At 44.4% G+C, this 27,232-nt stretch overlaps 1 protein-coding gene across 9 annotated transcripts in view; it reads left to right on the top strand.

Annotated features, from left to right (window-relative positions):
- Positions 1 to 27,232, top strand: part of Phactr1 (phosphatase and actin regulator 1) — a 460,522-nt gene that overhangs the window by 339,111 nt on the left and 94,179 nt on the right. For all 9 annotated transcript variants that reach the window (XM_034509804.2, XM_076939122.1, XM_076939124.1 and 6 more), the window contains one exon: positions 13,238 to 13,318. In XM_034509804.2, the coding sequence (XP_034365695.1) occupies positions 13,238 to 13,318 (81 nt within the window). The remainder of the gene's footprint in view (positions 1 to 13,237; positions 13,319 to 27,232) is intronic.

The raw sequence follows: 27,232 nt of genomic DNA, 5'->3' as shown, positions 1-27,232 counted from the left end.
AAAACATTTTAAGAAAAAAAAATCATATTTCTACTGAAACACACAGATTATCTTTCTCATCATTGTTTCCTAAACAGTAAAGGCCTGTTTGCACAGTGTTGGATATAAATAATCTGGAGGCAACCTAAGATGTATGGGTGGATATGCAAGCGCCTTACCATTTATATGAGGGTGTAAAATCTGGGAGTCCCAGAAACAACCTCTGCTTACACTGAGGTACAGCTATCTTATCAACTGCATCACTATTTACCTGCAACACCTGTTGAAAAATAATTTATGAGCTACCATTTATAATATCATAAACCAATGAGTGGATGCAGCATATTCCTGGACTAGAAGGCTCAATACTATTGCAAAGATGTCGACCCTCCCAGAAAATAGATAGATAGGTAGATAGATAGATAGATAGATAGATAGATAGATAGAGATAGAGATAGAGATTCAGTGCAGTTTCAATTAAAAATCAAATAGGATTTTTTTTTTAATGAAAATGCAGATGCCCACCCTAACTTGTGTGCAGAAATTCAAGAGATGAAGAATAGCAAAGACTAGACTGAAGGACTAGGTTGAATGGCAGGTTGAACTGTGAGACTGTGGAGAGCGTGGGGGGTTAAAACCTTAGGGAACAGTGCATGGTGGAAGAAAGCAGTGGCCTGTGTCACACTCCCTCTCTCCTCGGGAGCATTCCCATTGTGCTGTGGCATAAAAGTCAGCATACGACTGCCAGGTGTCAGAATCACCAGCACAAGGCCACCCCACGGGGCCGCTGGGAAATGCCAGGGCAGGTGTTTGCCTTCCTAAATATGGGTAGCATATGTGTGTGTGTGTGTAGATGGGGCGGGGGGGGGGAGCTGACAGACTTTTTACTAAAGTAAAATGCAAGTTAAGCACCTTCAACCTGAAAGTCCAAAATCAGAAACATTGCCAAATTCTAAACTTTTCTGTGCCAGCCTTCTACAACAAGTAAAAAATTCCATACCTGATCCCCTTACAGTCAGAATAAAGGTGCACTAAAAATACTGCATAAAATTACCTTCAAGCTGTAGGTGCATGGTGGAAATGAAGCAAATGAATTGTATGTGTAGAATTGAGCCCCAACCTCGACACCCCTATGTATATGTATTTCAAACTCCATCCCAATCAAACTCTTGAACACTTCTGGGCCCCAGCACTTCGGATGAGGTGTCCTTAACCCACCTTCATAGTTCCAGATTATTCACTGATATGTGCCTGTCAGGTTAACTTTGAGTGAGAAGTGTTAGTCAGAAACAATTACCTGCAGTTAGGAAGTGGCCATAGTTCTCAAGGGACTGCATATTTCACCTCAAGTCTTGGCGTGTCTTGAACCCACAGTGTGGCCACAGGTGGTGTCTGAAAGTAAAGTTTAATGAGATCCTAAGGGTGGACTCCAGTCCTCTAGGTTTGGTTTTCTTATGATCTGAGAGGCATCAGGCTTCCACGTATCTGAGACAAATAACTTTCTGGTGTTTAAGCTAAACAGCCCATGGCATTTCATTATGGCAGTCCAAGTAGACGAGTACACTGCACTTCCAACTTCTGTTTTAAGACAGAGGAATAAATTCTCCTGCTAGGTTAAAGGCTGCCTATACAAGTGTGTTCACTTGCAGAAAGCCTTGACAAACTTTGGCGTCTTCCCACCCTGTAAAGGCTTAGGTCAGGAAGAGTGCCTTGCATAGGAATTTGTACACTGGGATCACGCAACCTGAGTTCAAGTCCAGCTACTTAACACTACTTTTATCTCCCTGGTGAAAATGGAGATACCACCCTCTTGGAATGATTGTGAAATTTACATAAAGCATTAGGAGGAAAGCCCAGAGCCCTTAGCTCCTAATACACTGTATTGATATAATCATTGTGGGGCAAACTCTAGAAAGTCATAGAAACAGTCCTTTTAGAAAAAAATATCTGTCCAAATAGAAATATGACAAAGCTATGTATAGTTGTGATTCTGAAAATAAAAACTGTGATTCATACTTATTTGCTGACTCTAGTTCTGGCAGTAGATAACAATGGATCCCACCTGGCCAGCTTAAGGTGCAGCTCAGCAGTAGAGCCCACGCTGAGCATGCACAAAGCCCTGGGTCCCATTCCCAGCATCAAAAAGGAGCCAGAAGCAAGCAAACATCCTTTTGCTATCCTTTTCTGTCTTTAAAGAGTCGGAGAAATAGAAAATTGAAAAGCACACCTCCTGTGCTAACCTTGTATTCCAGACCTCACGGCAGCAGAGTCGATCTGAACAAGAGAGTCTGAAAAGGCAAACAAAGCTAGCAAGCTTGTTTCTGTGAACTTGGCTCCACAAGACACTATGAACTAGCGCTCTATTATCCTTTAGGTAAAAGGTGGTAGATAGGGTATTAAGCTATTCTGGGCCAAAGGTCAGATTTCCATTCTTGGGTGCTTAAGGTGATATACCACTAAGTTGAGAGCACTGGCTGCTCCTCTTGCAGAGGACCTGGGTTCAATCCCCAGCACCCACCAACATGACAACATGACCCACCTCACAACTGTCTTTGGCGCCAATTCCAAGGGATCTGACACCCTCACACAGACATACATGCAGGCAAAACACCAATGCACGTGAAAGAAAAATCAACAATAATTGGGAAATGACAATAAAATACATACTACAAGTTGTATCTGGGAGGGTAAGCCAGCCTCTGTGCCTAACACCAACACTCATGTCACTGTTTCTGTTGGCATTGTAAGGGTTAACACTTCACATGCAGAGAGCTCACGGATAGAGCTTCATGTCCCTCTGTCTTCAGATCTCTAGTTTATGGAGTCATATCCTATGTGCAGGAGCACTGGATGCTTGCATAAGATTGGACCCTCCTCCACTTTTCTAACATGAGCGGGGTGGATGGGCATGAGGCCCCATCCCTTCCTAAGGAGCTGACATTTGCTGGAGGAAGGGCTGTTGGTTTTTTCTAATGATGCAGTCCTGTGCGGACTAGGTGGGAAGAAAGGAGGGAAGGATACAGAGGGTAGGGAGGTCAGTGTGAGTGTGATCACAATAGGTTGTAAATATGCGTGACTGTCAAAAATAAAAGAGAAACATCATTTTGTACTGTGTTCCTATACAAGGCAGCCAGTGGAGGAAGAGGAAGAGGAGGAGGAGGAAGAGGAAGATGAGGAGAATGATTGATGGTGGATAACAATGATTGATTGTGACAATGATTGATGATGGGTTGGTTGATTGATGATGATGATGACGATGATGGATCTGACTGATCTCAGAAGAGACAGCCATGACCACCCTATTAGAATCTGATGAGGAGCTGGCTTCCTGTGCTAATTCGCTTAAAGACAGACAGTAGGAGAGACAAACTGTGGTGTGAACATCCCTTGTGCCCTTCACCCGATCATTCCTTGTGGAACTACCTCCTCTCAGTTGATTTTTTTTTTCTTTTAATGGTGGACTCCAAGAATAGGTCAGCCTGTTTTTCAAATATTCAGAGTCTTTCTCTAAAATTACTTAAATTCTGAAACTTTCTGCTTGGACTCTTATCCCACACATGCAGCCTTGGAAAAGACTAAGCGAAGATTAAGAGCAACCCTCTGTGCTCTTTGTTGGACCTGCTTGAGGGAAGGACCAAGACAAGGCACATCATAGCTTTATGTATTCCTTTATTACCATCCCTTCTCCCACAGACAGGAGTCAGTTTCCTAGGCAACCGTGATTTCATCACGTGTCTACTGAGCTTTTTATCCCCCTATTGCAAAGTTACAAAGTGAGGAAGAGTTAGTAAAATTTTTTTCTTTGGGGAAATAAAACACACGTTAAAAACCTGAGTGAAGGGCCAGGCGGTGGTGGCGCATGCCTTTAATCCCAGCACTTGGGAGGCAGAGGCAGGCGGATTTCTGAGTTTGAGGCTAGCCTGGTCTACAGAGTGAGTTCCAGGACAACCAGGGCTACACAGAGAAACCTTGTCTCAAAAAGCCAAAAAACAAACAAACAAACAAACAAACACCCTGAGTGAAGCATCCATATGTAATTCATGAGAAGGCTATAAAGCAAACACCATGGACCTGCATCCCAAGTCATTGAACTTGGGAGCCCTTCAATGTGTCTTTCTGATATCAGTCCCCTCCCCCGTCAGTGGTGGCCGCTGCCCTTATTTTTTGTCATAAAGCACTTCCTTGCTTCGCTAGGTAGTTACCAGCTTAGATCTGAGGCTGAACCCCATCGGTAGCTTTGGTCACCTTTTCGAATTCCATACAAATGGAGTCACATGTCCCTTGTCTAGCTTTCTTCACTCAACATTCCTTGTAAGACTCACTTGCGTGCTTGCTTCTTATTTTGAAAATGGGCCAAACATAGGAAAAAGGTGAGAAGCTTTTATAACTACCTTCGAACAGTTACTAAACTTTGGCAGCATCTGATACTTGTTTTCTGAAGAAGCGTGTGTGTGTGTGTGTGTGTGTGTGTGTGTGTGTGTGTGCGCACATGTGTGCAGGTGTTTGTACCCCTGCGTGCACGTGGAGGCCAGAGGAGACATGGAGAGCTCTACTTTGGCACTCTCCGCCTTATTTCCTGTGACTGAGTGCCTCACTGACCTGATTAGGCTGGCTTCCAGCAAGCCTCAGCACCCCTCCTGTCTCCATTCACCACAGCTCTGAGGTCACAGGTGCTCACGGTTTTTGACATGGGTGCTGGCAATTTGTGCCCAGGGCCTCATACCCGCTCAGCCAGCACTCTTGCCCACTAGGGCATCTCCCCAGTCCCCTTCTGCAGCATTTAAATGTAAATGACACACCTCTCATTATGCGTCTCTAAAAAAGTAAGGAATTTGTCTCATGTCTATAAGGGCCATTTTCATATGTAGCAAAGCTAAGAATAACCAACCCCCAGTGAGCTCCAGTATCCTCCTAGAACTGTATTTGCCTAGTTAGCTCCCAAATGCTTTTCCAGCTGGTTCAGTCTACTCGCGGATATACTTTAAATCTATGGATAAACATATTCTCAACCACATAGCTTACAACTTAGCTATGTCTGTTAGCATTCTTTCTATGCTCCGCCCAGCAGTTACCTAGCAACAGCCAGGTAGGACTGGCTTGCTATAAAAGGGATTAGTTGACCTCTCCATCTCTCTCTGACTCTCTGCCCCTTTGCCCTTTTTCTCTCCCTAACCCCTTTCTCCCTCTCTTTCCTTCCCCCTCCCCTCCCTCTCTCCATGTGTTCCTGGCCAGCCTCTCCTCTCCTCTCCTCTCCTCTCTTCTCTCCTCTCCTCTCCTCTCCTCACCTCCCCTCCCCTCTCTCCTCTCCTCTCCTCTCCTTCCTCTCTCTCTGTCCCCTCTCTTTCTCTGCCTCTACTCCCTTCTCAACTCCTCTTCCCATGCCCTCAAATAAACTCTATTCTATACTACACCCATGGTATGGCTGGTACCTAGGGAAGGGGTGGGAAAGAGAAGAGGGGTGGATGCCTCAGCATAGGCCCGTTGAGGAACCCCTCCCACTGCATCATATCCTGCTCCACAAAACATACCCTTGGTTTTATAAAACACATCAATGTCCACGCCCTTTCCTCATATGCATGCACAGAACCTGGCTGAGAGGCCTTTTTCTTGGAGCAAAGAGAATAACAGACTTGTTAGTGACATCATCTAACATCAGTTATGGCCAAACCAGAATTGTTAATGGACAAATGCTCTGTGGTATAGGGTTAATTGAGGCTAAAGAACTGTACACTTCTGTGTATTGGGGAAAGCCTCAGTGCTGAACGCATGGGTGAGCATCCAGCCTAGACCACTCACTGCAGCAAATTAGGCTTCCATCACAGCCACAGGCATACATGCAGATACATGCTTAGTCACTTTCATTGAGAGGACATTCCAGCTCAGAAGTGAAGGAACACCTTGCCCCACTCCTGTGTGGTCACAGTCATCTCTTAGTACCTTTGGGGAATGGTTCCAGGACCCAAAGATGCCAAAATCAAGTCTCTTACATCCAATGGAATACATTCACAGGACATGTTTCTTGCTGTGCCCCTGGCCCTACTGCTAGATGACACACAATACCAACTGCAATGAAAATGCTATGCGTAACAGTAGTTATAGGGTATTGTTTAGTGAATGGTGAGCAGGCCAGAAAAGGTGATCTGTCTCCAAAAGAAGTGATGGGGACTTGCTGGAAAGAAGAGTTTCAATGACCAAGGGAATGGAAGAGAGAGGAATGGGAGGCAAATATGACTGAAATTTATTACGTACATGAATGAAACTGTCAAAGAATATGAAAATGGAGAGAGAAAGGTCTGTACATGTTCAGTACGGGCGCCATCTTTCTTGGATTCCTTTTTATCTGCACTTGCATCTGTTGAATAACTGATGTCTGAGCTTCCATTCATTTGTTGAGTGTCTGTGGGTGACACTGGTCTGCAAGTTAGACTTTAGACTGTGGATAAGATGAGTTGAATCTCACCAGAAACAACAGAAGAAGAAAAAACAGTCTCTGGCCTTGTGGGCCATGAAGATTTGACCCAACAAGCTATGATGTCAACCACATAATAAGAATAGGAATTGGAATTGGAATTGGAATAGGAATAGGAATAGGAATAGGAATAGGAATAGGAATAGGAATAGGAATAGGAATAGGAATAGGAATAGGAATAGGAATAGGAGGAAGGAGGAGGAGGAAGAGGAGGAGGAAGAGGAGGAGGAGGAGGAGGAGGAGGGAATAAGGCAAGTACAGTGGTTGAGTCACCACCTTGGCAATGAGTTTTGTTCATAAACCTCTGGCACCTTTCCACCTAATAACGGCTGCAGGGGAGTTCCCACCAGAGATGGGTCATCCTGGCATGGGTCTAGTTCAGACTTCAAAGAAAGAAATATTGAACCCTAGACAATCAATCCCACCAATGCATTGAGGAACATCCACAGTATGTGGATGCTTCTTCACAAAGGAAGAGAGAGAAGAGGTTGTTCTGCCTGGGTGTGTCTGCAGCCTCTGGTTTAAGGAATCCTTGCTCAAGACTAAGGCTAGTTTGTCTGGTATTTAGGGCAAGAATCTAGACAGTTCTCAGTAGGTGAGGACCATTCAAGCCTGATGGGAAATCCCTGCAGCTGGCTGAGTCATAGAGCTGTCATGACACCATGTGACTCTTTAGAAAGACTCAGGAAGAGAGTCTTAGTCACTGTTCTACTGTTATGAAGAAACAACAGAGAGAAAGCATTTATTTGGAGGCTCACTTACAGTTTCAGAGGGTTCGTCATTATCATCAGGGCAGGGAGTATCGAGGTATCCACACTGGAGAAGTAGCTGAGAGCTTTACATCCTGGTCTGCAGGCAGCAGGCTGTTGCAGCCCTCTCCACTTCACGCTTGGTGGCCACTGTTTCCCGGCCCAAGCTGCCGCTCAGGTCTTCAGGTCAGGGTCTAGAGAGAGAGAGAGAGAGAGAGAGAGAGAGAGAGAGAGAGAGAGAGAGAGAGAATAAAGAGGAAGAGACTCGAAGAATGGAGACAAGACAGAGGGTCTGAAGTCTCCTTTATTGAAGGGAAATCTGGGGTATTTATACGCTTTTGCCACATGCCTTGCAGGTGTTGATATGACGTAAGCCTTACAGGCGTGGATACCACGTGTGCCTTATAGGCATGTATGGCGTGGATAGCATGTGAACTGCATGCCTTGCAGGCGTGGCTACCACGTGCACCTTGCAGCTGGGGGCAGTAAACAGCAAAACAAAATATGTGGGATATCAGATTGTGCTTCAGCTGTTGTAGGCTGTTGAAAAACAAGTCTCACGTCAGGTATATGGCTCAAGATGGCTGCAAAGCTGATAGCCGCTTTCTGCTAAAAGTCGGCTCCCAACAGCAGGTTAAAAGAGAGCCTGGGCCTACTGTGGGCTTTTGAAACCCCAAAGCCAACCCCCAGTGTCATACTTCCTCCAACAAGAACACACCTTCTAATCCTCCTAATCCTTTCAGACAGTTCCACTCCCTGCTAACTAAGAATTCAAATATATGAGTCTGTGAGGAACATTCTTAGTCAAACTACCTCAAAGAATTGATAGATCTCTGAGCCCATGTACAGGGAATTCTGCTAAGGTTGCTATTATAAAACCATGGCAAGGGCTGTAAGACCATACTGAGTAAGCCTCAACCACAACCTGTACCTTATTATATGACAAGAACACTTACCCCTCATTTCCTATATGGTATTTTTAATATACATTTAGCTTCTTGTCACTGCAACAAAACACATGAGAAAATCAACTGAAAGTCACGCAAGGTTTGCTTTTGCTCCCAGATTCAGACTTTCTCAGTCCAAGATTCCTCGGCCCAATCAGGGCTATGGCAGAGCATCCTTTTGTCACAGGCAATGTATCATAGCCCAAAGCTGGTTTTATCACAGTGGTTAGAAAGCAAACACAAAGAGGGGATGTTGACATCCTAATGTCACCTTCAAAGGTACATCCCCAGACACCCAAGTTCTTCAATTAAGTTCCACCCCCCTACATGTGCCATCACATGCCCTTAGGGTGATCAATAGTTTGAGAAGCCAGCTGTCAACACATGAACCTGTGTTGTTTCATGATCCACCTATAACAGAAGCATGTCCCACACTAGGCATGTTCATTCTGGAGATCACTTAACCCAAGTCCACAAGTAAAGGTGTCTTTGTGCACGCTAAATGAATGAGTCAGTAAGGCCTTCCTTGGATAATCAAGTAATTGAAACTTGCTCTACCTAGCAATACTTGGGCTCTTGGCAGAAATCTTTAGCTCTTTGTATCTCCCACCCTTGGACATCTGATTTAGTGAGGCATAGGTCATGTGGTGTTTGTACAGATTGCCTTTGGACTTGAATGACTATTGAATGTGTTTATCATACCATGCTACCTAAAAATCAACCATATACCCACATGCTCACATTTCTTTTTCTCCCTTCATTTTTATTTTTATTTTTCTGTCTTATTTGTCATGCTGAAGATTAAACCCAGGGCTTTGCATTGATTAACATACCACTGAGCTACATTCCAAGCTTTTGAGACTAAGTATCACTATGTAGCCTAGGGTGACCTCAGACTCCTGCCTCTGCTTCCTGAGTGCTGGGATTACAGGTGTGCTTCATCTCAATGCCTGATTGGTTGTTTTGTTGAGGGGGGTGGTTCTAAGCTGTGGCTATTTTGATCATATTACCTTTGCCCATCATCCCTGAGGCTGGACAGGAAGCTGCCGTGTGCTCAAGGTACTGAAACTTCTGTTCTGTCACTCACGGATTTCTTGCTTAAATTTTTCTTTCCCTGGAGCTGGAAGATTTAAAAGGATCAAAGCTACAGATTTTAATTACAAGTTGACTATTTTGGGGAACGGCAGTGGAAGAGTGTGCATGACTGCTACACTTCTCAGTTGCGTCTCCCCTTAAATGTCTATTCCCTTCAGAATGTAATTTAAAGACAGTTGAGCAGGGACTTCAACAGATATAGACTGTCCTAAAGGAGGAAAAAAAAAATCTAAACAGGTCTCCACTCTGATACTCTGAGCAGGACCAAAGAAGTTATTCCACCATCAATACTGCCCCTCCCCCAAAAGGCCTCAGGCCAGGCAGCAGGGGACAAAGCTTCTGGTGTCAATCACACAGATTCCTGCCCATCATCCCTGATAGCAAAGTATGCTTGGTAAACTTTTCTTGGGGGCCTGAGGACTTCAGATTCACAGATAGAATGCCATCCAGGAGAGAGGGAGAGAAGGATTACTGCCAGTGTGCAGGGCTTAAGTAGCCCCTGGGCCAAACCTAACACTTGCTGCTTTTAACAAAAAAGCCATCCCCAAAAGATTTGAAACATGGCTGCCATCAGTTCTGAGAACAGAGTGAACAGCCCCCTGAGAAACTACCTCAAGGTTCACAGTGAGAAAAGACCTTCAGGATGTTCTCCTGGGAACCTAAACACAAAGGTTCAAAAAACCAGGTTTATAAAAAAAAAAAAAAAAAACGAAAATTACCAAAGAAAGTGATCTAGGTAGATAGACCCTGAGGGGAACTGATAGCTTTAAAGTAAAAATAAAAAGACATGCAGAACAACGTGCGTGGTACATGGTGGGTTTTTTTATAATGTCTTTTTACTCGTGTGTGTGTGTGTGTGTGTGTGTGTGTGTGTGTGTGTGTGTGTGTGCCTACCACCTGTATGGGAGTCCGGAGGAGGCCAGATGGTGGCATCAGATCCTCAAATCCCTTGGAGCTGAAGTGATGGGCGCTCATATGTCACCCACCGTGAGTGCTGGGAGCCAAACTTGGGCCTCTGGAAGTGCTTTTAACCTCTGAGCTGTCTCTCCTGCCCCTCCCCCTTCCCCGCTCCCCCATTATCTAATTTTAGAACATTTACACCAAAGCATTCCCTGTGTGGTCCCTCAGACTTACACTGCCCTGTGCGGTATTAAGATGGACTCCTACATTTTAAAATAAGTTCCCTTGTCTTAACGTAAGTCCTTATTTTATTTTTCCTCCATATAGAAATAATACCTGCTTGCAGGTTGTTGCCACCCAGCTGACAATATGGATTTCTATTTTCTTTCGTTTTACTGGTTCTGCTCTACTCAGTCCCGCTTCCTACCTCCCAGAGACAAAGCCATCCCAGGTAGACAGTTTGTCCTCTGGCCTCATCCCCTGTGCTTTAGGAGAACATAGCGTATTTTACAAGGTTCCTGCCCAGTGAGGAGTGGCTCCTTGTCTTTACGTTTTCTTCATTTCTCTCCTTTTTTTTTTTTTTTTCTCCACCCAAAGCCAAGATTACCCAGTAAAGAGGGCTGAGCTAGCAGCCATGGTTGATGAAGGAGAAGCCATGTTTTCCCTTTGTCTTCACTGATCCCATAGCCCCATTTTGTTGTTCAGTAATAGGCCAGGTCTCAGGGCTGGAGGGGCTCTTCTGTGCCAGACGGCTCACATCACTGCATGTAGGAGCCATGGTGTGCTTGACTTTGGCCCTGCTCAAGCTGACCTCTCACTTTGAGAGGACAGTTGACAGGGAGGCAAGAGGAGAAGCTTCGTGGGTAGCCGGTGAAAAGAGATCCTAGGGCAATGGCACCTCAGAAGGAAGTCATCTGAGAATAAAGTAGTGACGTCACTTCCTGTACTGTTCAACCCCAAGTACACATGCCCTCAGGGAGTTGGGGGATGGCTTAGGAGGTATATACTGGACACATGAATGTAAGGGCTTTCACCAGGATCCCCAGAACCTGCATAAAGCTGTATGTACACACAGTAGTATCCACCTGTAATGCTAGCACTTGTATAGGGACAGGAGAATCAACCCATGGAGGCTTGGGAGCCAGCTAGTCTGTAGCACACTGAGGCAAACAACAGGAGATCATTCCTCAAACAAGGTGGAGGGCAAAGACTAAGGCCTGAGGCTATTCAAGCATTCCCTCCCTCTCCCTGCCTCTCCCTCCCTCTCCCTCCCTCCCTTTCCTCTATTCCCTCTTCTTAGTAGCACACAAGATTCTAGAGTGAAACTTGACTTCCCTTGTTAAAATCTTACCGTTTCCATATACCATATAATTATCCTCACAACAGTGTGATGTCCTAGGGAGAAGACAGAAACCCTGGAATCTCTACTCTTACACTTGTGCTGTGTGTCTCTGAGAGCAGTTGAGCCTTAAGCCTCTGGCACCAGGGAACATCCCTGGTTCACCTCCCCATGTAGCTCATCTGTAGAACAGGAGTGACTCTGGAACCAGAGTAAGGGTCAAGTTAAAGACATAAACTTTCTACCCTTCTCAAAAGCTGTGGGCATTGTCCTTGTGAGCACAGAGTTCTGAACCAGCAAATGAACAAAGCCACAGACTAAATAAGCCAACTCTTTCTGGGGTATCAGCGTCACTTGGAAATTAGAGGTGGGCAGAGGAAGAGTATTTTATCATTTAGACTATATATATAGAATATATATATATATCATGTAGAAGCTACACTAAGGTTTTTAAAAAATAATAATAATGATGATGTTGGGGATTAAAACCAGAGTAAAGAACAGCTCTACCAAAATACATTATCAGAGAGTGTGAGCCTACCTAGACCCGGCAAGAACCCAGCAAGCTTTGTATCAAAATTCAGGTGCTCAGGTCCTACTGAAGACTTGTGAAATCAGATTGACTGCTGTGTGTGTGTAGAGGGGCAAAGAGATTTGACTGATGTCCAGAGATCATAGGCTCCCATCAAGGCTTCCCTTCTTGCCCACTAGCTCTAAGTGCTGCTGAAGTGTATATGTGTAGCTGCCTAACTAATCTGTACATGGCTTTGCATGACAGAGTTCCTCTATTCTGTCACTTGCACGTCCCCACCCCCATAAGTAGCTATGCTCCTGACGGATGTCAAAGTGCTCAGGCTAACACAAGCCGCTGAAATAACTTCTCCCTCCCCTGTGTTTACCAGAAACCAAAGCGAGGCACAGGTGCCAAAAGGACTTCCTTCCCTTCACAGGCTCCATACATCCCTCCCATGGGCCTTTGTGTCTATTTTCCCTTCACTGATCCTCATTACACCCACTCCCTCTCCCCCTCTGGCTCCGCCTGCCACACATCTGGCTCAGCTGGAGGAGCACCTGGCTTGAGAAAAGCTCTTTCCTAGCATCACCTCGCCCACGTGTAGCTACATGGAGGGATGAACCAGAGATGTTCCCTGGAAGTTACCCACCACCCCTCAGATCATCCCCGGGAGATCCTGGGGACCATACCAATACAGAGTGCTTTTCAAGAGATAAATATCCAAATGTGCACCACAACTGACACTTTTTTTTTACATTGGAAAAGCAAGGAGGCCCTCAGTGAAACATCTACTCTGAGGCAGATCACTGAAATGCCAGCCACACACTGAAATACCAGGAGCAGCCCCATTCAGGACCACACCTCTGACCTAGAGCCCGAGCAGAAGCTAACCAGCTGGCTCAGAGTCGTGGTCCCTTTATTCAGTCGCCATGTGGCTGACAAAATGCTTCAGTTCTTCACGCTGAGGCGTCCAACCTAAGTCAAAGTCAGAAGTCAGATTCAATAAATATACCTGCCTGAGAGGTAACTCAAAGAGTAGTTTATAAATTTGAAAACAACCTGGTTACATATCTTTTCAGAGTGTTAAAATGTTAACTAGTATGTCATTAGCTTACCATTAGCAAAGCGTAACTCATGGGCTCTTTCAGTACAGTGCAATATTTGTTAACATGAGGATCCTTTGCGGGTGAGGCGAAAGGTGATGCTCTCACCACTCACACTTGCCTCTCTGGCTCTTGCTTGCAGCTCTGGAAAGGAAGATATCGATGAGACAGAGCAGAGAGGAGCTGATCAAGCGAGGGGTCTTGAAGGAGATTTACGATAAAGGTAAGAGGTTATCTGCTGTCCACAGGCCCGGGACCCAGCAAGGTGTACCTATTCATTTTTGGTTTTGTATTTTGCTTTATGTATCACTTTATCAAGATTTTACATGTAAAACCTGCTGATTCTGCAGGGAAGAGAGAACATAGCAGAGGACAGTAAAGACATCAACACGGGATAAAAAGAATATGGTGCTACCCAAATCAAACACACACACACACACACACACACACACACACACACCACAGATGTAGGTAGGCCCTAGCACAGGAACAAATGTTTGTGTGAGCTCTGGGGGTTCCCAAGACTAATATTTAAAAGCCACAACCCAGCAGGATTTTCTTAGCAGATAATTTTTCTTCTCTCTCTTGGAACCTTGAAGTCTCTTTCCACAACATGAAGAAATATAAAATGGAAAGATAATAACCAGACAAAGGAGATGAGTGATTGCACAGTAACAGGTCTTTGCTCCTGTTCCCTAATAGCTCTGATATTTGATGTTGAGCCTGTATGCATAGAGCTCTTCCCCCCACTCTTTCATCTTCCCTTTCTTCTGCTTTTCTTTCTCCTCCCCCTTTTCGTCCTCTCACTCAGAAGACAATGTTCCTCTCACGGTTGTATGTGAGACAGCCAGGTGCTGCTCCTGCTCAGCTCTTCAGTGGGAATCTGTGTCACATCTGTGGACTATGCCAGTTGGTGTTATTGAAGAAGCCAGATCATGAAATATTTGACTTCACAGATTCACCCCAAAGTGCTTCTATGAACAGGGCGCTGCAGTCGGCTGTCGTGATTTCTGTGGGTCTCCTCCAAGCCCTGTGGGTTCCAGTAGGTAAAGGCAGTGTGTGTTTCTGAGTCCTGGCTCACCACACTAACTTCTCTGACTCAGCTGCTTCTGCTTTGTTATGGACGACACCTTACTCCTTGTCTTAGTGTGGGTCACTGTTGCTATGATCTAATGCCATGACCGAAGCAGCTTGGGGAGGAAATGGTTTATTTGACTTATACTTCCATATCATCATCTGTTCATCATCTCAGGGCAGGAAGTCAAAGACAGGAGCTGATGCCGGGGTGCTACCTACTGGCTTGCTCCCCATTGCTTGTTCAGCCTGCACTCTTGTAGAACCCAGGACCACCACCAGTGTAAGGATGAACCCACCCACAATGAACTGGGACCTCCCCCATCAATCACTAATTAAGAAAATGCCCTACATGCTTGCCTGCAGCCTGATCTTATGGAGGCATTTTCTTAATTGAAGTTCCCTCCTCTCAGAAGATGTTGGCTAGTGTCAAGTTGACATATAACTATCCAGCACACTCTCTGTGGCTTGTTACCTTATCCATTACCATTATGGGCCTTCTCGGCAGTGTGTTTGAAATGTTTAATCATAGCACAAATTGCCACTATGAAATGCAAGTAGAAAATGTCACACACACACACCATAGCCCCTGCCCTGGTGACAAGAGACACAGGAGGGATGTGACACTTTACTCTTTTAAACTAGGCCAAGTACCTGAGCTTCCTGGGGCCCTGAGTTCCTAAAGAGAGATACATTATCCACTTCTACCTGAAGGAGGCTGAACAGCAGATCACATCTTCTCTCCAGGGATATATGTCCTTCATTTTGTCAGTTTTCTCCAAAGTGACACTTTTTATACAGTCCCCAAATGCTGCCAGGTATTAACCTTCATCAGCACAATTCACCACAAGCTCCTCTCCGTATCCACTCCCCGGGAGAGGCAGCAGATGCCTGACTGCAGGTGCAATATTAGATAATCCGCAGTGAGGGCTTAACCACCGTGCCCACAGCCCAAGATGGCTCCGATGCAGTTAATCAGTTCTTCCTGTCTCCTCTCTTCCTTTCTCTCCTGCAACCTTCCCATCTCTATCTGCAAACACCTCAGACATATACTAAAGCAAAGAGCACTTCCTGCTGTAGAGACCTGGATTACGGGGAGCGCTGCCTTTGTGATGTTCAGATTTCCTCAAAGGAGCTGCAGATGGTTGGAGCAGAAATAGTGCTTTGTACGGAAAGAAGCAGAAGGCTGTGGGCATGGGGTCTGCCAGAGCCACATCAGTTGTCAGGAGTCAAGAGTGAGGGATGCCAGGGTCATAGCTGTGTCTCCATGGGATGGTACAGGGCGACTTCTGACACATACTCAGTAAGTAACTGGCTTAGTGGAAAGGATCAATCTAACTCCTTGTCACTGGGCACAAGACCTCTGTTTGAGCTTTTTCTTTGCAGTTAGCGCTGTCTTCTCATTCTGCTTGCTGATCAAATTTTTTCACTGGCTGTAAACTCCAGGACAGCAGGAGCTTCAGAAGGCTGCTGCCAGAGCCTCCAGCCTTCTAATAATGTCAGATAGAAAACAAACTCTCCAAAATGGTTATTGCCTCTGTGACGGTAGAGAAAGACAGAGACAGACTGACAGAAAGAATGACAGGCAGGCAAAGAGAGACAGACAGAGAGACAGAGACAGAGAGGCTGGCTATATGCAGACATATCTAGAAACGTGTGCACATGAATGTGCACATGCAAAAACTGCAGCTGGGCATGGTGATGGATGTACATTATCTCAACATTTGAGAGATAGAAGCAGGAAAGTTAGGAGTTCAAGGGCAGCTTTGTCATATAACATAGAGAAAGTCCAGCTTGAGCTATATAAAACCTTATCTTAATATAATAATAATAATAATAATAATTCCACTGAATACATAGTAGTCTGTGGGTTTGTGTTTGCTATGACCTATTCTGATAAAAGCATTTATCTTATTAATTTATGACTTTTGTATTGCATCATTCAATACAAAAAGTAGGAGCGTAAACCCTAAATTACATTATCTGGATTCATGTATAGTCCCAGCTAGGTGTACTGTTGCATACCTGGAATCCAAGCTACCTTCATGACTTTAGTTAAGTTCCTGAACTTCTGCATTTTTCTATTCTTTTAATCTCTAAGTGTGGATAATACTGTTCGGGTATTGACTGCAGAGATAATATGATTTAGAACCTTTGTAAATATGCAAATCCTCAAAAAGAAAGTTAGCATGTTCTCATTACCACCACCCCATTACCATATCTTACATTGTTACATTGTTTCAATCCCTTTCTACCCTCACAGAGCTAATTATTGCCACAGTTTTACTAGTGAGACACAACACATGCATCACCTTACCCAGATTGGAAGCTCACATCACACCACAGTGACAATTACAAGTCTAACTTGTGAACCAATGAAGTTTTCTTATGGAGTTCTTTACAGAGGCATGCACGATGGGCTAGTTACAGGGATGGCTCAAAGGCAGTTGCATCACTGAAAAGCCCAGGCTGGATGATGGGCACAGACACTGACTCACAAAATCTGCACCCCTGGAGCTGTCTAAACACGTTTTAGGCAGCTGGACAGTTTAGAGACCACCTCCAGGCAGCTGTCCTGAGGAGTCTCCTCACCCAGAAGTTTTGTTACTCTTTCCATAGTCATGAGGTATTTACTGCTTCCATAACCTTAAGGAGGAGCGCCTGTGAATCTTGTAGGTTTTGTCTTTCCCAGACCCATGAAGTGTGTTTACTCTCTGAGTCTCATGAATGCCCTACCTGCTTGAACAGGGAGAATTTCAATTCGGAGGAAACAGCGGTAGAACACCAATACTGCCAATAAGCCCAAGAATCAGGAAGGGTAGATGTCTCAAGGACTGTGGAGGTGGAGCTCTGGCTGTGCAAGCATGGGGACCTGAGTTCAGATCCCCAGTATGCATGTAAAGTATTAAATACGGCCATGCATGCTCTCCTGTAACCCTAACCCTGGGAGAAGAGGAGGGCCAGGAGAATCACCAGGGCTTGTCGGATGCCCAGCCTAGCCAAAGAAGAAACGGAATGCAAGCTCTTAAGGCCAGGGATGAATTTCCCCATTCTCCTCTTCACACACACACACACACAAACACACACACACACACACACACACACACACACACACACATTTCTTTTAAGTAGAACTCTCAAATGTATCTGGCTTTATGAAATGTGTTGGAAATGAGGCTCAGTTATTCGATGGCTAATACTTTTTATTGGTTTTCCAATGAATCACATAATTCATCTTCCAAGCAAACTTCAGCTCAGAGTTTAAAAATCTAAGTATTCTAGCTAACACAAAGCCATCTATGAAACAAACATGAAAAACTACATCAAAGAGAACTGGTGGATTCTGTAATTCACACAGCACTGGGGTTATAAATTGTAAGGTCTTTGTTTTCCATTTTCCAAATTTTCTGTTTTGTTTTGTTTTGTTGGCTGTAATCATTTTATGAAGAATGCACTGTGACTATCAACATGTCCCAGCAACACTCTCAAATCAGTCAATTTGTTTCATGATGTGTGCACGCGTTTGCATATGTATGGATATGCTTATATTTGAATCTATGTTCCACATATGAAAGACAATTTGCAGTGTTTGTCCTTTTAGATCTGACCTATTTTGTCAACGTGATTTCTAGTTCTGTCCACTTTTTCCCAGGACCCAGGGTTAAGGGGGGTTATGGAACCCATGTGACATAGAAGCAAATCAGGGAATATTTGGAAGAAAGAAGACCAGCAAGAAGGGGACAACATAATGAGTCCCATAACTTTGAATGTTAACATAAAAGCTAACTAAAATAAATAGTAAGCATGCTAGGCTAACATATAGTGGTAAATAATTTATAGTTAGACTTCTTTTTGTTTATCCCCTATTTTCTTAGCTTATTATTTTAAATGAGAATTGAATTTAAACAAACTAAAGTTTGATAGAATAGTTCTCCTAGATACACTCACTCACTCATTCATTCATTCATTCATTCAGCTGATGAGAGTTTAGGTGTAGGTACTTATCCGAGGAGTGGGGCTGCAGTGACAATGGATAAGGCAAAACATCACCTTCTCTGGGTCCACAGTGATGCTGAACAGTAAGCAACCAGAAGGAAGCCAAGCCTTAGGCCAAGAAGATAAAGGGGGGCCATGGTTTTGGATCCTGGAGAACCTGTGGCATTTGTACAAGAGGCCTAGATGGTGCCAGCAGATGGCTGAAAGGGGGCATGGGTACCCCATTCTAACGCCTGACACTCCTGCTAAAGTACCTTGGGATCTAATTCACAAGTCTTTCATTCATTAAATCGACTCTGTGCATCTCCGTTGAACTTGTCCTCTGTTCTGTGCTCGCCTCAATGATCTTTAGAAATCAGACACAATACTTACTGCTCGTTGTTCATGGTGGTTCCTTGCTCCACTCAGGGAAATTCTAACTTCCTATGCAGCCTGGAAGCATACCTAATCTGCCCTCTGACCTCTAACATTTGTCTTCCTAAACACCTTCCATAGGTCCCTTGCCAGCCTTTGAAGTTCCACTGGCCAACCCCTCCTCAAGGAACTTCTTCCCTTGGATACCCATGTTAGCTCCTCATTTAAGATTTGGCTCAGCATCATCTTCCCAATAAAACTCACGCCAGGATCAACCCCACCATTTTCCCAAGTTCACGGCCCCCTTTCCTTACTCAACAGTCTTATTTCTTTTTCACTCACCACCTTTTGGCAGGTTCTGTAAATTGCTCGTTCATCTGGTTAACACTGCCTCGTCTGCCACTCCTCGTTGACAGTGAGTCCTCTAGACAATGGATAGAGCATCTTTTTTTTCACCAGAAATGTAGCCCACGTGCCCCCAACAGTGTCTGGCACATAATTGATGGTTAGCAGATGCTGCTTGAAAGAGCAATAAAAATGGGCACGGGGCCCCATCTGCACAGTCATACGCATCAGTTCGACCAGGAACCCAGAGAACACCAGCCCTCCTTATCTAGTCCTTCTCTCTGGTCCAGGAACTGTTATTGCCAGTGATTTAAGTAGGTAAACTTGTGCCTTGTATTTTCTGTATATGGACACCAGTTCCTTACTTTCGGGTATTACCAGTGCCATAGGGGTAGACTGTGAAGATGGTCCAGTCAGTAAAGTGCTTGCCTTGTAAGTATGAGGACCTGAGTTTGATATCCAAACCCCATATGAAAATGGAAGGTAAGAGAGTATACACTTATGGTCCCAGCACTGGGAAGTCAGAGACAGACAGCTCCCTAGGACTCCACGTTTGGCCAGTCCAGCCTCCTTGGTGAATTCTAGGCCAGTGAGAGACCTTGTCTCAAAACAAGGTAAACATTGCATGAAAACGGCACTCAAGGTTGTCCTGTGCCCTCTATGTGTACACATATACATGTGTATCCACACTCACATATAGACCTGCATGCACACACATATATACACACACACACACATGCATCCACACTCATATAAACATGCATACACATAAACACACACATACACACAAAGGGGGGGAGAGGGAGAGAGGGAGAAGGGGGGGCTGTTTGTCCATTAGTAAAACAGTGACTCTGTTTCTCATGCTAGGCAAGGTGTTTAGTTAGCTTAGCCCTGGCTCCAGTTGTTGGTCCAAAACAGAGACAAGGCAGCTGAAGCTGATAGCTGATATGGTTGTGGTCTTGAACATTCTTCACAAGTCCATGTGTTGGCTTGAATCCAGATGCCAGTGCTATTGAGAGATGGTAGAACCATGGAGATGGGGCAGAGTGAGGGGAAGCAGGGTCATTGAAGGAGTGCCGTTAAACGGTCTATGAGGTTTATTTACTTTGAGCCATAATCTCTGTCTGAGGTTCAGCTTACCCAGAATTCCCAGTCCTCCTGCCTTAGCCTCCCTACTGATGAGATTATAGGCCCGCCATATCTGCCTCTTTTATGGGCATTTTGTAATTCCAGCCACTTCTGTCTGTGTCTGCTTCCTAGCCAGCCTGAGGTTATCAGCTTTGTAATTTGACATGCTTCCCCCACCAAAATATGTTTCCTTGCCACAAGCCCAGAGCCGTACCAGTGGAAGGGAACCTCTGAAAACTGAGAACCAAACATACCTTTCCTCCTTAAAATGGATTTTCTCAGTATTTTGTGGCAGTGGAAAGCTGACTAACCCACCCACCTTACACCCAGTGAGCACAGACTCTCGTAATGGCTTCACTAAGAACACCTGCCACTCGCTTGGAACTTAGAGAAACTCTAGGAAGCTTTGTGTATTGGCAAGCAGAGGACCTCAAAAACATTGCAGTTAGATGCCATTCAAATAATGTAAACAGTTAGGACAGCATGGGACTTGCAGAATGCAAGCCACGCACCAGTAGCGTGATGCTGTGACTTGGCCACTGGATTTCCCATTACCACTGTGACTTGCATCATGTAGAATGAAAATTTTTAATTCCCGTGAATGTGTTCCTTGTGAAAAGGAAGGAGAGAGGAAGAAGGAAAGGGAATGAGATGAGGAAAAGAGAAGGAAAGGGAGGGCAGAGGAAGGGATGCTGAGAGTCTGGCCCTCTGCTCCTGAATGATGTGGCATCCAGCCTGAGTTGACAGACAGGCCTTTCCCTTTCTTGTACTGGGCTACAATGACATAATCGAGGCTACCACAGCTCAGCCAGAAGCTTCTGTCATCCCTGGGCACAGAGGCCCAGGCACGTGGAGGGAAAAGGAGGTCAAGGGGATGTGTCTACTTCCAGGAAAGAGTAGAACTGACAGGGTGCCTATGAGCATTAAGGCCTTCCAAAATGTGCTAGAATTTAAGCTAACATTTTACACCAAATAATAATAAAATATATCAGCTTGTGAGTTTGGATTTTCTTTTCCTGTTGTTCTCTTTTGTTTGGTTGGTTGGTTGGGGATTTTTTGGTCCTTATTCAGGTGAGAAAAATCTTTGGAACAGTGGTTCTCAATCTTCCTAATGCTGACCCTTTAATACAGTTCCTCATGTTGTGGTGACCACCAATCATAAAATTATTTTTGTTGCTACTTCATAACTGTATTTTTCTACTGTTATGAATCAAAATGTAAATATCTGATATGCAGGATATCTGATATGTGACCCCAAAAGGGGTTGTGACCCACAGGTTGAGAAGCAGGGCTTTGGAAGGTGTTGTTGCATGCAAGAGGGGGGGGAGAGAGAGAGAGAGAACACTCTCAAAATGGATACTTTTCACCACTACCTCCTGCCTCCAGCCTGATATTTAAATTAAAAGGTCATCATCTTTTCAAAATGGGAACTAATAAAAGTTCTCTGTGTTACAGGAGACAAACATTGGCTGTGGCCTTCTGAAATCCTCTTATTTATCTGGTACCCCAGGTGCACGGACTTTTAAAGTCCTCAGCATATGGGAAATGTTTTTCACAACCTTTACCAGGCCCTGAGGTTTGTCCTATTTAAGCTACTCTGATGTCGTGCTTACAAATGCCATCTACAGGAAACTGAGATCGGTAGTAAGTGTGCAAAAATGAAGATAGAGTATTTGCTTTTAGGAATTACAACCTAAAACCAAGTGCAGCCGCTCAGGACTTCTTACAATAAATCTGCTTATGCTTGTTCATTGGGGTCTTGTAAACAAAATCCACATATTAAAAATGGCACAGGATGTTGCATTGGCATGCAAGAGAAGCTGTTTAAATGATAAAGAGGACGAAGAGATCTTGTAATTAGAAAGTCCCTTAAGCTGGGGCTGGAGGGGCAGCGGGAATGGTTAAGACTCCACATCGCTCTTCTAGAGGACCTGAGTTTGATTCTTAGCACCCATGTGCTCACAGGACCCTTAAAGAGAATTACCACAGGTTTATCCTGACTTCACCTTCTGTGAAGAATAACGATGCCCTTTTCTGGCCTCTGCATGCACCTGCATGTGCGCATGCATGCACGAGTGCACACACACTAAGTAAATCTCCTCTTAAGCAACATCATATTCTCAGAAAAAAAAAAACAAAAACAAAAACACTGCCCGAGCCAGAAGAGTGAGCAAGTTAGTGTTATTCCTTAGTATGAATCACCAATGACTGCACTCTGTTGGTCATGGATGGGCTGATCATATTGTCATGTTGCAGGCATTATACTAGGATGCAGAAGTATTAGTAAAATAGGACAGGCTCCATGACTAACTCAACTTACAGCTGTAGCAGGAGACACAGTAGAGGGCTTGGCAGGTACAGTGAGAAAAGTAATTAACTTTCACACAGCACCACACATGAAAGTGTTGCTCTGCAGAGCAGGGACTCTTTCTTGTCAGGCACCTGCCAAGGAGTGCTTGGGAATGCTGGAGGATGGGGAGAAATCCTCTTAGAGAAGATGGGAAGGGGAGATGGTGGCTTAAGATGAAAGCCCAGCACAGCTAGAGGTACCATGTTGAGAAAATGAAATAAGAATTAATGTCCTTGAGGCCAGACCAGTCAGAAGGACAAATTGGTGTCTAGCCCAATTGTCATCAGAGAGGCTTCACCCAGCAACCGATGAAAATAGATGCAGAGACCCATTGCCAAACATTAGACAGAACTTGGGGAATCCTGTGGAAGAAGGGGAGAAAGGACTGTAGGTGCCAGAGGGGTCAAGGACACCACAAGGAAACCCCCAAAATCAACTAACCTGGGCCCACAGAGGCTCACAGAGACTGAAGGACTGACTGAAGCCCCCTGCACATCTGTTACAGTTGTGTTGTTTGATCTTCTCATGGGACTCCCAACAGTGGGAGCAGGGGCTGTCTTTGACTCTGTCGCCCGTCTTTAGGACCCTTTCCGAATTCTGAATTGCTTTGTGTAGCTTTTATAGAAGATAAGGTGCCTAGTCTTATTGCAACTTGATAGGCCATGGGCTGGCTGATATCCATCAAGCCAGCTCTTTTCTGAAGAGAAACAGAGATGGAGCTGATGGATGGGAAGGGGAAGATGGAGGGAGAGGGACTGGGAGGAGAGGAAGGAGGGAGACTGTGGTTGGGATGTAAGATAAATAAAATCAATTTTAAAGAAAGAATTAATGTCTTACTGCCTGCCCAGTAACGAGTCAGGCAGGTCATATCGTCTGGAGCACTGTGTTCTTTCCATGCCTGTTTCCCTAAGGGCATTTGGGCAGCTTTAGGAGAGCCTCCCAGACAGATTCATGGCCTCATCGTTCATCCTGCCCAAGAGGATGACTAGGAGATAGTCCAAGCCGTGAGTCAGGGAGTCCAGTCAACCATAGTGATGGGGATTCAGAGGACACGATAGTGGGTGGAAGGAGCAAAAGTCATAGGCATGAGAGAGACATCAGGCTGGAAAGTTATGAGATGAGATCAGAAGGACCCTTGAACCATGTGGACTTGGGGGAGTGTGAAGGAGGAAGAGTAAAGGGGCATAGGTAACCAGGTGGGCAGGTGCAGGGACCATTCATGGAGCTGAAAACCAAGAGAAGTGAGTGCAAAACATATATTATCACAATGATTGACTTCACTGACTGAGATATCCAGCTGCCTAAGTAGACTGTCAGACAGATAAACCACATATATATTATCATATCTATATACCACATATATTCTATGTATTTATATATCCTATATATGTATAACACACACACATATATATATGTATATATGATATATATATATGTATATATGATTACTTTTTTCATTGCTGTGATGAAATACTTGGCAAAAGCCACTTAAGAAACCACTCGTTTTGGTTCATGGCGGGGACTACCTGGCAGCCAGAGTGGCTGTGGTGGCAGAAACACACAGTGCCTGCCCCCAGCCTTCTCCACTGAGGCAGCTCAGTGGCCTCCTCATGTCCTTGATAGCGCAATAGAGTGATGAACCATTAAACTCTATTCTAACCCCTGCTTGTTCTTTCGTGGAGTTTTTAGAGGATCAAGGGACTGTCCAGTTTGAGCTATTCGGTCCTCACTCTCCTAAAATAAAAGCTAACAGCTATGAGCCATGGTCTCCACCGCACGTGACCCTTGTCCTGATCTTCACTCTCCTTTGGTGTGCTGTAGATTTCCGGTTCTTCACATACACCACTCCAGCACACCCAGGGAGAACTGAGCTTCACTATAAGGCTTCAGGAATGCCTCCAAAGGCTGTATCACCTATATAGTCTTATATTGCCCATAACTTCTACCACCATGCAGAACACATCACCTTCCCAGGGATCCTAGCTTTTCACCATGAAAATATGTTCCAAGAGTAGACTACTCACTGCATTGTAGATCAGTCAGTGTAATAACATCTTTTAACCCTCTATGGAAAAGCACACATATCCCTTAGACACATCATTGGGATTTCCAAGTCTGCTTTGTAGAACTTTGAGGAACAATGGAAACATCTGTTATGGTAGAGTAATCACTAACTCCATGGAGTCGTAGAATACTTTAGATATGGCCAGCCTGACTGGTAACATTTAAAATGATAGTTAACCACAAATACCTACTACATGTGGGTGTCCTGTTCAAGAAGCCCCTGCTGATGACTTGCTACAACTCTAGCCAGTAAATGATTTTGAAATCCTAGAAGCTGGTCTCGACTGGGTTTCCTATTAGCAGCGGAAAGCCCTATGCACCAATACCGTAATTCTGTGTGATTCATGTTATCGTAGTGTATAGGACAGAGACCGCCGTTCAGTTCGTTCTATATGTGCTCAAAGTCCTAGTTGCATCTTTGACATCAAAATAGTCGGCAGTAGAAAAATGGTCTCTTCTTTCAGCTGCAAACCTTGGGGCCAGAGTCATTATTTAGAAATAGTGTTCGGAAACATGATAACTCATCAATATAGGTGTCAGAAGTAATTCAATAGCTACAAAAGCATTGGTGTTCGGGGCTAGGGCCAAAGGCAGAGGCATCTCTGGAAGGCAAACAATATGTTTTGCATCTGTGAAGTGACCAGGTCATTAAGCGCCAGGGTAGAAAAGCAGCTCGCATCACAGGAGCTTGTGTGAAGAGGATCCGGTAAACAACAAAGTGCAGCCACCGGCAGTGTTGATAAATAACTGCAGAAATGGCTGCTGCAGCAAGCTACCAAGGATGATTAGCCTTCATTGTCTTCTTGTTGGGATTTAGACTCACCTAGTACATACGCCTCTGTATGGCTCTGTGAGAATGTTTGTGGAAAGGTTTAACTGAGAAAGGAAGAGTCAGCGTGAGTGTGGGTGGCATCATCCTTCCAGGGGTTTCAGTCTTAGACCACATAATAGCAAGCGGGTGAGGCTGAGGTTTCATATGTCCCTGCTTCTTGACTGGATGCGGCGTAACCAACCACCTCATGTGCCTTCTGTCATGCGTTCCCCATCAGAGTGGGTTATACCTTCAGACTGGGAGCCAAAATAAACCTTTCCTTCTTTAAGTTGCTCCTGTTGTCTCTTTTGTTACAGTGGTGAGGAATTAATACACTAACCAAGGCCAGTGCCTTTGTCATTCTTGTCACAAAGTGTTGTATTAGTGACCTTCTGTTGCTGTGATACACCACGAACACCATGACTTTTGGAAGAAAGAGTTTGTTTTGGCTTATGGATTCCAGAGGGAGGGAGGGTGCATGGTGCGGTAGGTACCACAACAGGCAGACGTTCTAACAGGAAGCTTGGAGATCATCTCGTTAACCAGACATGGGAAGCACAGAATGGATAGGCGATGCTCATGATTAAAGTCTACTCTATAGTGACAAAATTCCTTCAGCAAGGCTTCATTCACATCCTTAAAAGGACACTACCTCCCCAAACAGCACCAGCTGGGAACCAAATATTCAAACATGTGAGCCTAGGGCAGGGATGGGGGGGGGAGGGGACTTTCTTATTCAAACTACCACAGAAGTCCTTGTTACTTACACAGTTGATGATTTAGGAGAACACAGTTGGAGTAAGAGAAGTAAGTCAGCTAAAATCAAAAGATACTAATAAATTGGAAACATAGACTTTATTTTTTTTTTAAAAAAAGATATTAAAGCAAAATCAATAGCAACAATAAAGAGCCGAGTGATTTGCTTATTAATACTGAAATGTGAACAAACCATTCTGTCCCATGTGTCACAGTGCTGATGAAATCCTAAGACCAGAATGCACTTGCATAGATAGTTGGTTAAAGGGACTTCTGTGAGCCAAGGTGGTCGACAGAAAAGAACCTCATACCTCCTAGTAAATTTTTTATTGAGTACATGTTGGTCCAGATGACCAATGACTTCTCACTGCAGATGGAGATAAAATATAAACTGATAGTTTTTTCAACTTTCGGATTCTTAAAATATAGGTCCCCCAGTCTGATGAGATCCTGGTGAGTCTGTCTTCAGGTTATCCTGATACTCAGCCACTTTGAAACAGACATACATAAAGCATGCCCACACTGTGCAAGATGGATTTTCCTCACTGGGAATAAAGCTATTCCCGTGAAGCTACTATCATTTTTCATGTCTTTGTTCATTTTGTGTTTCCGTTAAATAAGATTTTCAGCTACACCTGTAGTACCTGTAGCACCCAGATATCTGAGACAGGAGGGTCATGGGTTGGAGGTCTCCTGGGTGAGACCCTGACTATGATTAATTAGTTAGTTCATTAATTATAGGAAAGTAAGAGTTTTAAGTTTTTAAATGCTTACGAATCAAATGACAACAACTTGTTAGTGGGCAGTGTTTCATAAGAATGTATTCCTTTCCATGCTCTATGCTTAAAATTGCGTGAACTCTCTGTAACATCGTTTCATTTAATCAGACAAATTAAAGGAAATACTTCTTCCAAAGTTGGCAAGTGCTGGAGAGCCATTTCCACTTCTCAAAGCCTTAATCCATCTGTGACATCTTTGGGTGACTTGTTTCTTAGTCAGCTGGCTCGTGTCACTGGCTACAGAGAAGCCAGTGACTTTGGGGATGATGATTTAGAAGGTTACTGGTGTTAGCAAGCTCTTACAGAGCTCTTTTATCTTGTTACTAAATAATACCTTGTGGGCTACAGAAGAGTGGCTTTGAGTGGCAACGCTGGCACAATGGATAAAGTTTTTGCCATACATATTTGAAGACCAAACTGCAGATCTCCAGAACTCACATAAAAGTTAGGCAGGGCAAGGAGATATGGCACCTACATATA

Source organism: Arvicanthis niloticus, chromosome 8 (assembly GCF_011762505.2).
Source record: "Arvicanthis niloticus isolate mArvNil1 chromosome 8, mArvNil1.pat.X, whole genome shotgun sequence".
Lineage (NCBI taxonomy): Eukaryota > Metazoa > Chordata > Mammalia > Rodentia > Muridae > Arvicanthis > Arvicanthis niloticus.
Note: the sequence above shows the minus strand (reverse complement) of the source record. Positions and strands in the feature narration are given on the sequence as shown.